Raw genomic sequence first — 16,537 nt, 5'->3', positions numbered from 1 at the left:
ATTCCTTTAAACAAATGCCTGAGTTTTTCAAGATTCAATAGGAACATCCTAAAATTGTTAGTATTTATCTAAAGGTCTAAAGTAGCTCCATGAGCACATACATTCAACCGCGGTGGGGGGTGTGGTAAGTGTTGGCATAATACATAAAATCCAAAAAAAATGAAAAATCAAGTAAGGAAAACGAAAAGGCCTCTTTTATTTTGTTCTTCAAGTCCACGATTAATCTCAGGTAAACAGATGAAGAGAAAAACGAAGAATATCACTACTGTGTAAACAAAGAATTTGAGAGTAAGCATTACACAACCTACAAATCATATTTTGGAGGGAGGGGGAATAGATCCTCCTTTTTATACCACATATCCTATTTTGAAAACAAGAAATGAAATACTTTCTACAAATAGACAAGAATGCTCAGATGGGTGGGGGCGAGGCCGTTCGAGATGGTGTTAAGGGCCCCTGGTTGGGTCACGAAGCCAACGGGCACGATTCACGAATGACGCAATGATGGAGGAACGACTCAATACGGAGCTGCGGCAATTGATTGACCAAGTGAACTTCTTGGTAGCAGGGGGTTGCTTCAGCAGTTATTGCCGGTGCACTCTCCACTGTGCACACAGACTTTTCCTAGCACGGGTCTCTTTTGTGGCAACTAATAAAGTACAAAAAAGGATCCTCAGTCATATCGTCCCAAGGCTTGGCCAATCCGGAGGTGGCCCTTTCATTTCCATTAGCTCAACGAGAGTCTCCTGACCCGCTTCAAGTAAGTACTTTGTCACAATGACGCGCACTCTTCACTTTATTGATTTCTGACTCCAACTTTGGAATTTCTCTAGAGGGTGGAGGAGTGTGTCCTTCCCATCGCCCAGGAAGTGGCCACAGTAGGATCCAAGGAGGGGGCTCCTGCAAATAGTATTCTTGCTTATTTCGATGATTCTCGATGCAGAAGAACGAGTTGGGAAAATACTAACTATGAGAGTATAGAAGTGCATCAAATCTTCAATAAAGAAGATTTGATTGAGTATCGGGGAGTCGAGGAAGGCCAAAATACCAAACAAGGTAGTTGATTATTTTTCATTCCGAGAAAGTGCATATCTTACCCGGATCTTTTTCAAAATGTAATAACAAACCACAGAGATAACCTATAAGTCATTAGTCCGTTTCATCTAACATTGGCAACCTTTAAAGAACAGCCCCATATCTCGCACGTAAATCACAATTGCAGTAACCAAAATGATAATAATCATATTCCATGCTAAACATTTAAATCCCAATATTTAAATAATTCAAAGATTCAATTTACAACTTATTAGTTGAATAAATTATGTATTAACATGCATGCTTAAGCATCATGCCATTTAATCCACATACCACTGTTCCCGAGCCTTAATAATATGTTCAGGATCTTAATAAATCAGTTCAGAGACAATCAGAATGCGTTCGGGGCAAAACAGGCCATCAGTGCTCCAGCACCCCCTTACTGGGCTCGAGCGTTGTTCTCCAGAAAATAGCACTCGAGCCTTATTTCGGGAAAACAGCTCGGGAGGTCTGTTCCGAGTCTAAAAATCCACCGTAAAGGGCCCCTAAACATGCTTCTATGTCCAATCAGTTTCCATTAATTTATTCCAAGCAATTTACTATGTATAAAGCAAGTTTAGCATCAATCTAATCCATCTATTTACCAAAATCATACAAACATGAACTTATATATACAAACACCTATCGAAGGCTTGTTTCATGCCGATATGGGGAAGAGAGTGGTGGTTGGTCTACTCGTCTGGTTTTTCTCGTGGGAGGAGTTGGGGGGGTGGAAATTCATTAGGAAGGGATGGGACGCTTTTTCTACTCATATCAGATTCAAAGTTCGTGATGGTAGATGTGTACGCTTTTGGGAGGATCTTTGGTGTGGAGACCGGCCTTTGTCTTGTTTATTTCCCAGGATATACAGTATTGCAGTTGATAGTTATGCCTACGTAGCCAACTGTTATCGGCTTGATAGCAGTGGGATTACGTGGGACATGCACTTTCGACGCTCTTTTCAAGATTGGGAGGTGGACGAGGTATGTGTTTTTTTGGATTTGTTATATCGACAGGAGGCAGTTGGCAAAGGGAGTGATGACATGACATGGATTCCCTCTTCCTATGGTCGCTTCGAAGTTCGATCCTTATTCTTATGTCTTTCTTATTTTGATATCATTGATTTTCCGTGGAAGACTATCTGGCATTCTATGGCTCCAACTAGGGTGGCATTCTTTGTTTGGACCACTGTATGGGGTAAGATCCTAACGATTGATAATCTAAGGAAAAGGGGCAATTGTCTTGTTAACTGGTGTTGCCTTTGCAAACAAGATGGTGAGTCAGTTGCTCACATTCTTATGCATTGTCCTATGGCAAGGGATTGTTGGAATCTTATATTTTGTCTGTTTGGTATGCGTTGGGTTATGCCTCGTTATCCTAAGGATTTGATTCGTATTTGGAGAGGATGTCGTGTGAGAAGAGCCATTCGCGATTATTGGAGAGATGTACCACATTGTGTCTGGTGGTGTATTTGGAAGGAGAAGAATAGTAGAATGTTCGAAGGAAAAGAATCGTCCACGGCGATTCTGAAACTTCACATCATACGCTCTCTTTTCAGTTATGTGAAGAGAGAGTCCTGTTCTTCCCCCAAAGATTTAATTATTTTTTTGGCTTCTTTGGGGCCTTAAACCCCGGTTCCACTTTTGTATAAGGGATGCATTCCCCTCTTGAACACCTTTTTATTTCAATTATTACTTATTAAAATATATATATATACAAGCACCTATATAAATCTGTTTTAGCCCGATTTATACATGCAAATAGATTTATTCTCTCCGTTACAAATCCCTAAAGTCATACTAAAGATGCATAGACACGAGATCAAAGGGAAACGTGTAGAAAGAAGAACTTGCCTTGCGGTTTTTGGATCGAAAACCCAAATCCTTCCTTTCCACAGAGATAACCTATAAGTCCTTAGGTCTTTTTCATCTAAATGAAAGAATTTACATATGAGCGAGAGAGATAGAGAAATACAGTGTTCACTTATCAAATAGATTTATTCTCTCCGTTACAAATCCCTAAAGTCATACTAAAGATGCATAGACACGAGATCAAAGGGAAACGTGTAGAAAGAAGAACTTGCCTTGCGGTTTTTGGATCGAAAACCCAAATCCTTCCTTTCCACAGAGATAACCTATAAGTCCTTAGGTCTTTTTCATCTAAATGAAAGAATTTACATATGAGCGAGAGAGATAGAGAAATACAGTGTTCACTTATCAAAAAGAGAGAGAGAGAGAGATGCATTGTTCCCGAATTCTGGCTTATATGAGAAAATGACAAACTAGCTCAGCAGGTTCCAATTTGATCAATGTTCACATTTTTCACTAAAATAGGATCCAATATTCCACAGGATTTTTTTTTTTTTTTTTATTTTTTATAAGTAGAAAATTTATAAAAAGCGATCAAAAAGGGAGCGAATCCCAAGAGAAACACACAAGGCCAAACAGAGCCTCTAAGCCTTTAAAGAGGCCAAAAAAACAACAATCACTTCTACAGATCTATAATCTCTCCCTGAAACCCAATAAAAAAGAGTGGAGATAATAGAGAACTTAAGCATAGAAATGGGCATCTCTTTTCCTTCGAAATATCTCCTATTCCTCTCAAGCCAAATACACCACCACACTAGAGGCGTAGCCCTCCAAACATCCTGAATATAAGCCCCCACTGCACAACCTCTCCAAGCCTCGATCAACCCTCTAGAGGATCTAGGCATAACCCAACGAATCCCAAACAAACCAAGCATCAAATCCCAACAGTCCCTGGCCATGGTGCAATGTAAAAGAAAGTGATCCACTGTCTCCTCATCACGAAGGCACAAGTAACAACGATTGACCACCACCTGATTTCTCCTCCTCAAATTATCTTGGGTTAAAATCCTACCCAAAACAAAGGTCCAAGCAAAGAAGGCGACCTTGAGGGGAGCCTTGGAACGCCAAACAGCCTTCCAAGGGAAAGGGCCTCCAGGCTCTTCCGGAAGGCACCTGAAAAAGGACCGAACATCGAAACGACCCTGAGAGTTAGAAGCCCAAATCCAACTATCAAAATCCTCAGCCATAATCACCTAGCGATATAACAACTCCAAAAAACGAATGACGTCTTCAATCTTCCAGTCCTAAAAGAGCCGCCTGAACCGCATATCCCAAGACAGTCTCCCGTTATCAAGATAATAACATTTGACCACTATGCCTTATCAAAAAATAAATAAATAAATAACATTTGACCACTATGGCCTGCCTATCCGAAGCAATCCTGAAGAGCCGTGGGAAAGCGAGAGCAAGAAGAAGATGCTCACACTAAATATCGTCCCAAAAACTAATCCTCCTACCATCCCTGAGTCGAAAACAAACATGTTTGGAGAATTCATCCCTCCCCTTCCGAATGAATTTCCAAACCCCCACCCTCCTTGGACCACGCACCTCAAGAGAGCTCCACCCTTCACTGCTCTCCCCATACCTACTCGCGGCAACCCTCCTCCAAAGCTAATGCCTCTCCACCCCAAACCTCCACAGCCACTTCCCAAGGAGAGCCTTATTGAAAGGCACCAATCTCCTAAACCCTAAACCTCCACTCCAAATTGGCTTGCACACTTGCTCCCAACGAACCAAATGAAACTTGAACCCCTCCCCCCCCGAGGGGGGTGGAAATCTCTCAATCCTCTCAACCACAAAAGATGGAATCTAAAATAGAGATAAAATAAGTGGGAAGGCATGAAAGGGTGATCTTTATCAGAGTAACCCGTCTACCCTTAGAAAGGTACTGCTTCTTCTAACCCGCCAACCTCTTCTCAAATCTATCCACGTCAGGATCCCAACTCCCCACACACCTCGAAAGAGCTCCCAGGGGCAAACCTAAGTAAGATATGAGAAAAGAGCCAGTACAACATCCAAGAATATTAGCAAACATCTCAATCTCAGGGACCTCCCCAACCGGCACCAAAATGCTCTTTCCGATATTCACCTTAAGCCCAGAGACAACTTGGAACCAGATCAAAACGAGTCTCAGATATCTTAACTGGGATTCGCATCACAAAGCACTAAAGTATCATCCGCAAACATCAAGTGAGACATCTCCAACTGACTAGCAGCATCCCTCCCCACCCGAAAACCTCTCAAGAACCCCAACTCAACAGCCCTCCTCATCAATCTACTAAGGGCCTCCATCACAAATAGGAACAAGGGAGAAAGTGGATCCCCGTCTCAAGCCCCTCAAAATAGAGAAAAACCCCGTCGGAGCTCCATTCACAAGGATAGAGAAATGAGTATTGGATATACAAAAATGAATCCATCTCCTCCATCGCACTCCAAACCCCATCCTCTCCATCAAGTAGAGGAGGAAGCTCCAACTCACACGGTCATAAGCCTTCTCAATGTCCAACTTACACAAAACACCCGGAACCCCACTACTCAATCTGGAGTCCACACACTCGTTAGCAATAAGAACTGAATCCAAAATCTGGAGGTATTCCTGCGACGTCGCCGAGTATAAACCCGAGTAGCGGGAGGAATATCAGGAACCAGGGATGATAGAACAATATCCGGAGATGGTAGAACAATGTCTTGTAAAATAGGTTCCTCTACTTGGCTACCCGCCTTAGAATAATATGGAACATGCTCAAAGAATGTTACATCGGCGCACAAAAAGTTTTCTCAAAGAAGGGTTGTAGCACCTATATCCTTTCTGAGTGCGAGAATAACCCAAAAATATACATTTATGAGCTTGAGGGTCAAGTTTATCCCGTCGTGGATTTAAATTATGTACAAAACAAATGCACCCAAACACTTTTGAAGGAATGGGAAAGAGGTCTTTACCAAGAAACATCATCTAAAAAGGTGATTTTCCTTTAAGGACCCAAAACGGCATTCTATTCAATAGATATGTTGCAGTAAGAACTGTGTCTCCCCAAAAATGTTTAGGTACATTCATTTGAATCATTAGAGCCCGAGCAATGGCAAGAATTGGTCCATTCTTTCTTTCAGCAATCCCATTTTGTTGGGGAGTATCAACACAAGAAGTTTGATGGGTAACACCTCTAGACTTGAGAAATTGCTGAAAGAGAGAATCTTTATATTCAAGAGCATTATCCGTTCGAAGAATATGTAACTTAGCATCGAACTGATTAGTTATTTCAAAATAAAAAGATTTATTAAACACATCAAAGGCCTGAGATCGATTTTTAAGATCATATATCCAAGTTAAACGAGAATAGTCATCAATAAAAGAGACAAAATAGAGCACCAGCCAACCCAATAGTTCAAGTGGGACCCCAAACATCAGAGTGAATGAGTTCAAAAGGGCATAAACAAGGTCCATCAATCCTAAATTTAAAAGAAGCCCTATGATGTTTGCTAAGTTCACACGTTTCACAATTAAAATTTGAAAAACTAAGTTGGGAAGGAAACAAATGCCGAAGACTATCAGACGAGGGATGCCCAAGCCAACAGTGCCATTGATACGGAGAAGTCGAGGTATGGAGCGCAAATGAAATTGGCAAACAAGACGGCTGAAAGTAATAGAGCCCATCCTTTTCAAAGCCCCAACCAATCATCCTCTCTTTAGATCCTGAAAGACACAATGGGTAGGATAAAATGTTAATGAGCAATTTAGGGCAGAAGTAAGTTTACGAACCGATAACAAATTAAAGGGTAGATACAAGACAGAAGAGAATGTTAAACTAGAAGTACTAACAGTACCAATTCCTTGGACTTGAGACTTGGTACCAATAGATATTGTGACGAAGGAAGGAGAACTCATACGAGAAATATTAGACAGAAGAGAGGTTACCTGTCATGTGATCAGAGGCCCCAAAATCAATTATCCAAGGTGTACTAAGTCAAGAATGGAGGCAAGTATTACCTGAATTAACAAAAGTGACAGTGGAAGTGGATGGAGGACTAGCACGCTTGAGAATTGAATTATACTCAGCCTTAGAGATAAGAACCCATTCCTCAGTGGTAGGATTAGTGTTCTCCCCCTCAACCACAACCCAATTTGCCCATGCAGGCTTGCCATGAAGTTCCTAACAAAAATCAAAAGAATGATTGGTATGACCACAGTGTGTACATGTCCTGCCACCACGACCACCACAACCATTACGACCACCTCGGCTACCATGGCCACCTCTGCTAGTGTGTGAAGACCACATCCTCCTCGGCCACTACGTGAAGTATCAGATCGCACGACTGGAATTGCAAGGGCAAAACGATCCTTCTTTTCTATGGTAAGAGTGGATGGAGGCACGTCGAACCCGAGCAAAGGTCTCACTAATAGGTAGTAAGTCTTTGCCCGAGAGAATTTGAGAACTGATATGAGCCAAGTTATGGCCAAAGTCCAGAGAGAAATTTTGCTACTCGAAATTCCTCTCTATGTTGTTTCTAAGCCTCTAAATCTGTAGTTAAAAGCTGATAAAAATTAAGTCCTTCCCACAACCTTTCAGTTCTGAGTAATATTCTTCAACCGAATGATCACCCTGTATAAGTGAAAAGATATCTTGGTACGACTGGTAGATTCGAGAAATATTTTTTTCCTGACGAGTACATTTCTTGGAGAGCATCCCAAATTTCCAAAGCCAGACTCCAGAAACAAGACACTATTGAACACTTCTGGATCCATACTGTTCCATAACCAGGTCATAATCTGGGCATCCTCTTGTTCCCATGCGTCAGTCTGTTTTCCCTCAGGCTTGGATGACTGGATATAAGAAAGTTTCCCACTAGCTTTTAGAAAAACTTGGGCTGCTCGAGACCATTGAAGGTAATTGGGACCCTTCAATTTGGTAGTAGTCATAGAACCGAAAAAAGAGAGTCCTTGTTTTCCGATTTGTCACCCATGATAGTAGATACGAGATAATCCGAGTACAATGCTTAAGCAAGGAAAGCTATTGAACTTCGAGCATGAGATCGATAAGAAAGGAACTAAAGAATGTTGAACATGAAATCAAGAAAGGGATCTGTTTGTTTTTTGAGAGGAGGATTGATTGTATCTTTTATTTCATATCACAAAATGAGGAACACAAAATAAGGGAGATGGTAGGTGAAGGTGGCAGGTGAGTGCAGAGCAAGGGATGTATCCCAGACATATTGCGTGTCTAGGTAAATACATCATGTGTAAAATATGAAAGCTATATCCCTAAATAAGGAATAGTTGACTACAAGTTGTATTCACGACACCGCCCAATTGCAACCCCTAATTATAATTTAAAAGCATTCAAGACATGGCAACAATTGTAATCAATTCATATTATTTTCGATCAAATTATTTTATTGGATCTTTAGACATGATCTTTTCACAGGGTTTAGAAGTTTAACAATTGAGAGTCCAATTCTGGTGTTACATTTTAAGTCCGAGCACTAAGCAGTCTAAATATAACCATCTCAGACTCCTCTTTCAACTTCAATAAAGATTGTACTAGAATTTTCGAGACCTTTCAAAGCTATTTTAGAATTTTGTTACACAATTCTAATCCCAAACGTGATGCAGTTATTCTTCTTCTTCTTTGATTTCTTGCTCTTTATTTGCCATTGAAATTCATAACCATACCTCATTAATCCTTTTCCAACTTTAGAGATCCTATTTTACAATTCCTGATTGTAACCTTTTTAAATCATTCAACCATATCAGTTAAAAGGTTACTCTTTACAACTCCTTACAAACTTTGTTTCATTCGCCAAACCAAGTTCAACCAGCCCTGATCAACCTTATCATGTTACCTTAATTTTTAGGCATTAATTTGACATCCAAACACTATGATTAACTGCTGTCCAGAATTGCTAGCAACCTAACTTTTGAAACTTCTTGTTGTTGACTTTAAAAGATAATCAAATCAAGAGTAAAGTATAAGAAGAGGAAGAAAAAGAGAATAAAGGGGATGAGAGAAAAAGAGAGAGAGATGGGGAAAGAGAGAAAGAATGAAAGAATACTTTCATCCTTCCACCACATTCTATTTATACCAACAAGTTTCAGAAATTACACATAAGCACCCAACATTATAGAAGTAATAACAGATAAGCCCTGACAACAGTTGTCACCTTTAAAAGCAAAGGAACTCCAACATTTTGATCCACAAACCCCAAAATCATTCTTTTAACTTTTCAAAACCTAAACCTACATTTTTATTACTTATCAAAAAATAAATAAAACAATAAACCTATCACAACAATCTTCATGGTGATGCTAATCTTGATTAACAGACATCACTATATATATTACAGTTAGTTCAAAGTTGATTATGTCAATAGTGCATGTGCTTCTCCACATAGTATTCTTTTGACTTTATAAGAAACCAGAAAATTTTATTGATACACAAAAAAGAAATACAAACAATGAAAGATCCTTTTAGGAAAGAAAATTAAAAAATTAAAAAAGCCTCCAATACTACATACAAACTACTCCTGTTGACTTAATACCTTCTATTTCACAAAGTATTGAATCATTATTTAATGTTCAGAAAAGTATTGAGTCAAGTCAGTACTGCGTAAAATTCTCTTTAAACTTGAACTTCACAGAAACTTCACAGTCAAAAAGGCACATAGAGCACCTTGATTTATTTAATTATGCCTGACGTTAAGTGCTTACAAAAAAAAAAAAAAAAAAATTCAAGAAAAATACCAGCATTGGTGAAGTAAAAGTCAATGATGTTAATCAAATGGCAAAAACAAGAAGTTTATGATTATACCAGGGTGTACAAATCCATTTTTGATTCTAAACTTATCCTTCTGAATTACCCAATCACCTGCAAACCCAATACCAATAACATGCTATTCTTAATTAACTTCTTAAAGAACATGTCACTTTTGAACTGTACTTTCACCTCCAGTTCTCCTATTCAAGCCAAAAGCTATAATAGCATATACAAGTAACAAATGCATGAGTTGAAACTCATCAAAATGAGAAAGCACATATATAGTGTAACTGAAAAAATAAAAAAAATGGAATCGATCTCAATTGAAATCTAGAGATATAACACTAGCAACTTCCTTTCAGCTGAACAAGATATAAAAAAATAAAAAAAATAAAAAATAAAAAACAAACAAACAAACCATGCAGATAATATGCTTCCTCTTCCTTTTCCTTTTCCTTTTCCTTTTCCTCTCTCCCCCTTTTTCCCTAAAGGAAACAAACTTAACTTACCAGCTAAGGAAGAGTATTCCTTCCAAAGTATCAAACTCAAAGGGGAAAAGACAAAATCAAGCAACACGAAACACAAGGACTATATGCTCCATTACCACTTCAAAAAGATATAAATAAAATATCACATACCTAAAGCACCTTTAACCACATAGCAATTAGTTGGGAAGTAAATAAGTTCTCTGGTTTGTAATAATCTTTGTCATAGTTTATTCAATCATCCATCAAGTAATTCTAATATCTAGCAGACATATGATGTAAAAAATTCACTTCCTTGTTATTCACCATAATCACCATTATATAGTAGAGCTGGTTTTGTTGTTTCTAGTACAAGCTTTTCTCCGTGTTTGTTTGTGCTGAGATGCATCATCCAAATTTCAAGTCCAAATCAAATCAATCCAATTGCCAACCATCTATGTTAATACTGCAGATATCCTCCTTGGATCTTCCCCACCAAAGGAACATACCAAAAACAACAAGATTAATATATCTCTTGATCTTCAACCTCAAGTGGTTGCTTATACATTTATATCATATCTCATCTTACAATACGTAATTTCATAGCTTGAATAAGAAGAAATATATCTTTTTAGAGTTGGGAGATGGATGATGTGTTTGGTTTTTTAGAATTGTAGCTAGGTGATCCGGGGAGGAGGTAGGGATTCTCTTGTTTGGATTTCTTCTGCTGGGGGAATGTTTAGTGTGAGATCTTTTTTCAAATGCCTTGTGCACTCGGATGGGGTGGTATTCTCGTGGAAGGCTGTGTAGCACACTAAGGCGCCATTGAAAGTGGCCTTTTTTGCTTGGACGGTTGTGTGGGGTAAAACTTTGACGCTGGATAATTTGAGAAGGAGAAAGCTTATCACAGTGAATTGGTGTTACATATGTGAGTGCAATGGCGAGTTGGTTGATCATCTTCTCTTGCATTGTCCAGTGGCGGTTGATTGTTGGAACCTCTTGCTAGGTTTATTTGGAATTTGTTGGGTCATGCCTAGATCTACGAGAGGCCTAATGGACACCTGGAGAGGGGGTTGGGTGGGAGCACAGGCTCAAGGGTTCTGGAGGATGGCACCATTGTGTCTTTGGTGGTGTTTGTGGAGGGAGCGGAATAGAAGATCCTTTGAAGGATAGGAATCTTCCATCACTATTCTGAAATCTTCTATTATTAGCTCTCTTTGTTTTGGGGGTTCGGGTAGACTCTGCTCTTCTGCTGAGGAGACTGTTGAGTTTTTGGCTTCCGTGGGGCCTTAGGGTACCCAGGTTTTTGTGGTTTTGTTAGGAACGTGTTCCCCTTTTGAACGCTTTTTTAATGAATTGCTTACTTATCAGGAAAAAAAAAAAAAAAAAAAAGATCTGAAAGCATTATAGATCAACATTTATCCTCTCTCACATGCTGAGTCCCACACCATTCACGAGGAACCTAAATCTGGTCTTCATGGATCAGAAGGACCCCATCAACATAGTAATGCCATTTGATTACACAGTTATGCACTAGATTGGGAAACAAATAAAAAAGAGCACTATGAAAAATCTAATATGAAACCAACTGTAACTAAGTTTGCCTTGGATAAATTGTATTTGGGTACAAAATGAAATATATTGAAATCATTCCCTATGTTATAACTTATAACATAATCCAAAAGGCAGCCTTTCCAAAATTCCAGAACCTTGCACAGCTAAACAGCTTACTGTGTTAATATGCAACCCGGGTATAACAATCTAATTTGAATTCATTGTCCATCTTAATTTAAAAATAAAATAAATAAATAAATAAAGAAGAGAAGCCAGCTACCCACCCAAAATGCAGAACTCTAATTTCTTGTCTTATTATTTGTTTTTATCACACAATTTTCAAATTTAATGGAGTTAAAAACTTGACCTTGGACAACCACTATGTTATCCTCTCAACCCATGCTACAAAAAATAATAGATATTGTCATCAAAATGTTAGGTATACTTCTGCAATCTGAAGTCGTTTAACTTCCTTAGCAAAACAAATCAATAATAATTCAAATTGGTATATAATTCATTCTAGAGCCTCAATTCTCTAAGCCAATACCAGAACTCTTTTCATTACTGTCAGTCTCCTATTTATATAAAAATACATTTTCATAATACTGGCATTAACTTCATGCTTTTATGCATGAATTTGGTACTTTTGGTCCCAATACTCCGCAAGCACTAGTCAAACATATCCTGCAGTCTGGTAAAACACTATCATACACAAATATAACACTGTAAAATCAATAGAAGCTTCTAAAAATAAAATAAAACAAAAGAAAGAAAGAAAGAAGAAAGAAGGTGAAAGACAAGTTCCAGTAATCATAAAAATAGCATAAACACATCCTCATACTAGGGATCAACAGTAACTTGAACACATCACCATGCTTGTGCACTCCCCACTTGAGCCCTTCCTTGGCTTTGCCAAGCACTAAAATATTCGCTTGTGGTTGGTAATGGGCTTTCTAATGAAATCTTAGTTATCAAAAAAAAAAATTATATGAATGAGGAGTCAGCCACATGAATTCTCAGTCTCCATTCTTTTCTATTACCCACCATATCACTTACTATGTTTAACTTTTTTAAGTCATTTCTAATAACTTCATCCCACGTTGTTTTTGGTTGCCCTCTCCATTTCTTACCTTCTATGAAAATTAAACTTCCTCTTCTTACCGGCACATCCATAGGTCTTTGGTGTACGTACTCAAACCATCTAAGTCTACTCTCTTATTTTCTTGTTGATGGATGCCACACCTAATCTTTCTCTCACACTTTCATTCCTGACCCTATCTCTTCTAGTCACTCGACCATCTTATCATTCTCACTTTTGCTACATCAAGGCATTGTTCTTGTTTCACATAGGCCACATTAGCAAGGAGCAAAATTCATAAACCAAGTTATCAAGGTCATGGTTTAAGTATGTTTTCGATGATTCAATCAGGAATGGCTGCTTTCAGAAAATAGCCCAACCTTGGGAAAAAATCCAAAAATTTTGTATTGTGATACAATATATGAAATAAATCAAAATAGAGAACAAAGGAAAGGAGGAACGAGGGGTAGGAATTTACCCGAGCAAATCATTCACTTTCCCACAAGATACACAATAAAAGGTCCCCTCAAGTCCTGCACGCCACCCATCCTTCGCAATGCCTGATCTTTCATGCCTTAAAGCACATTCAAGATGACATGACATGCCACATGTATCCCCTTGATAGGGAGGGTCTGAGCTGCAAGTCAACCACAAGCTAGGGTCCTTGTTATCATCATACTGACAACAGATGCAGCATGAACACCTCTTGCAAAATGCATGTTCTCGACTTAATTTAGCTCTACACACCAAATTTTTGCAGTACACAGGATTACCTAAATCACTATCAACATTGTAAACATTGCTTGCCGCAATGGGTAGTCGATTAGGGTGATCAGTTTTCCTGTGTCTTTTGGAGGTCCTTTGGCCAGTTACAGGTAAAGAATGTGGTTCAATGTCTGTTGCAATCTCATGCTCCTGTGATTTCTTTTCCGACACAATTTTCAGAAGGTTCTCTATGATTTTCAACTTTGTCAAACCAGTGTATTTCCTTTCTTTTCCCATCTCAGCACATAGGATTTGCAAAATCTCCTGCCGACTCCATGATTGTAGCATTTCAGGGGCACCATTTGACCACTTCGATAATTCATACACAAGTTCTCTCTTTTCCTCCATACTCAATTTACTACATTTTGATGGATCCAGCACAGCTCCTGAAGCCAAAAAAAAATGATTTTATGGTATTATAGTAGTTCTAAAGGATGAATCTAGCAGATCAAAGGGGCAACATTTCTGCACAATCACTCATAATTTTTAATAAATAAATAAATGAACAAGCCTAAATTAAAGAAAATAAGGATATTGGAGGGATGAGGAAAACAAAAACTAAATCTATTATAAGATGATATTCAACATATACCCCTGAACCAAAAAAATTGGATCCACAGAATCTTTGCCTTTTTCCCTGCTAAGATGAAGTTTTTGACCCCATAATCTCAAAAGCAATTTTAAGAGAAATAACCAGAAAGTTAGTCCTGAACAACCATGACTTTTTAATTGATAAATAATACAGCATTAGGATCCAAACCACAGGCATAAGATATCCAATACAAGCTAGTTCTGAGACCCATTTGACAATTCTAATCTGCATTCTCATTTCATCGTCCTAAATAATTATTGCTTAATTGACTAAATAAAAAATAAAAATAAAAAGAACGAAAGAGAGAAAAGCTATACCGGAAAACATCCAAATAATTGACTAGCAATAAAAAAGACATCCCAACAAAATAAAAAAGAGTTCATGTTCTAGGGATCCCATTACATTGGGCAAATGGAAAAACAAAGAAAGGAACTGGACCCAACTTTTTCTGACTTTGTGATGCCCCTAAAGCTGCACTCTCTTAAGCTCTTGTACAAGTATTTGGTATGGTGACTTGATAACGTCCCATAAAACACCAATCCATCAAATAATATGACCTTACTTTTCACATAAATAGGTACATATTCCACATTACCGTACGATGTTATTATAAGCAGTAAAAAGACATTTCGTAAACACACTGCACTTGTTTTATTATCTTGTTAATTGCAAAAGACAAACTTAAATTTTCCTGACAAAATTTACTCATCTAAACAATTTTTTTAACAATCATAAAATGCAGACTATTACAGAGAGAGTAAGCACAAATTAATTTAGCAAATAAATGAAACCGGAAATTCTAGTGATATTCAAATAATGAAAATCCCAAACAAAAAGATATAAATGCAATATGACTCATATGCAGATGAACTGAAACTTTGTGACCCACCATCAACAAATCCTTCAAAATATTCAACCTTTCTGCACATCAATAGAACAAAAGGTAAAACAATATTCAACGATCAAGCTAACTTTGTCATTAAATTTCATAAAATAACAAAAATAACGAGGAAAATTGAAAATAATAATAATAAAAAAAACAGAGATACACGAAAGGTTACCCTCAAAAGAAGAAGAATCCATATCCGGTTTTCAATAACTAAACCACTGTGTCCATCACATTACCACCAAAACCTCAACCTTTCTGATCCAAAAAATAAATAAATTTTTCAATACAAATAAACAAAACTGAATATTTTATATAGATGTACATAAAAATAAATAACTGAAGCAAAGGGAATACAAATACCAAGAAAAGGGGCTTGAAATTCTGCCACTATAAACGAATCCATGACTAGCTGGGTCCTCCACTGGGCTGTTCAGGACCCGAAGCAGCGAAAGGGGAGATTCGAGGACCCTAGACAGAGAAGAAGATAGAGAAGCTGCGGGGGTGGAAGAAAGGGCAATGTGAAGAGAGAGAAACGAAAGATAGAAAAGTAATACTCCAGTAAATAAGGCTACCAACGGGGGCAAAAGGGTGCTGCATGTTATTTTCTTTTTCACCCTCGACCCCTCACGACGTTTTAATGCGATGTTTTTAAAATAAAATATTACTATTTTTTTATTAAAATTTTATAAATATATATATAATATTAAGTTTAAAACTGAATTTTTAGCAATGATATTTGGATTTTCAGAAGAAGATTCCATTCATTTGATGTAAAATAAAATAAAATTCACATGTGGCTTGAAATGCCATGTATTGTTGTAAATAGAAAGGCCTCGTTCTATATATTTTATTTGAGAAACATGAAGAGGGGTAGTTTAAATAAATAGGAAAGAAAAACTAATAATGAAAAATAAAAATGAATGGGAAATGGTGAGTAGAGGGATAGAATTGTCCTTTACGAAGTAGTGCCCACAAATAACTGCCAGAACGATAAAAGTGGTGTGGACCATTCTTCATAAAGGTTTCTGTACAATAATACTGCTCCCCCCTGCAACACTATCATATGTGATATGTTATGTACTTATATCTTATCGGAGATAAATTGTGGAGTACTCTACTTAATGCCAGTTCTTGTTTCTTATGCAATAACTTATCGCACTTCAATGTTTATTTCCTTTAATCATTTGGGGGCAGCCAATTAAGATTGCTTCAGTGGTTTTCGATCGCATCTCTCCTTCTGTTGGAGGACTTGGGATGTCATTTTGTTGTGGTGGAAGGGACTCTCACCTTCTGTTGAAGGACTGGAGATATCATTTTGTTGTGGTGGAAGGGGACTGTCAGTCTATGCAGCCCCTTCTGTGGAGTCTCTTTTGTAGTTCTTGAGGACATTTCTTTTCTCCTTTTCGTATGCCCAAACTTCTCCCTTGTTTGGGCTCCTAGAAAAGGCAGAATAGTGGCTCATTTGGTGAGGAAAAAGGTTCTTGGTCCTAAGGGTATGTTTGGA

At 38.0% G+C, this 16,537-nt stretch overlaps 1 protein-coding gene across 3 annotated transcripts in view; it reads right to left on the bottom strand.

Annotated features, from left to right (window-relative positions):
• Window positions 1-15,584, bottom strand: part of LOC132278507 (VIN3-like protein 2) — a 32,555-nt gene extending 16,971 nt beyond the window's left edge. Inside the window, exons 1-3 of one of the 3 annotated variants that reach the window (XM_059780303.1) lie at window positions 15,394-15,584; window positions 15,206-15,288; window positions 13,266-13,938 (exon numbers count right to left, since the gene is read on the bottom strand). In XM_059780303.1, the coding sequence (XP_059636286.1) occupies window positions 13,266-13,938; window positions 15,206-15,227 (695 nt within the window). In that variant the 5' untranslated portion in view covers window positions 15,228-15,288; window positions 15,394-15,584. Of the gene's footprint in view, window positions 1-13,265; window positions 13,939-15,033; window positions 15,066-15,205; window positions 15,289-15,393 lie in introns of those variants that run through there. The other 2 variants (XM_059780304.1, XM_059780305.1) reach the window with 2 other exon arrangements.
• Between the last annotated feature and the right edge of the window lie 953 nt (window positions 15,585-16,537).

Source organism: Cornus florida, unplaced genomic scaffold (assembly GCF_030987335.1).
Source record: "Cornus florida cultivar Cherokee Brave unplaced genomic scaffold, ASM3098733v1 CherokeeBrave_3.0.0_Hap2_Chr10, whole genome shotgun sequence".
Lineage (NCBI taxonomy): Eukaryota > Viridiplantae > Streptophyta > Magnoliopsida > Cornales > Cornaceae > Cornus > Cornus florida.
Note: the sequence above shows the minus strand (reverse complement) of the source record. Positions and strands in the feature narration are given on the sequence as shown.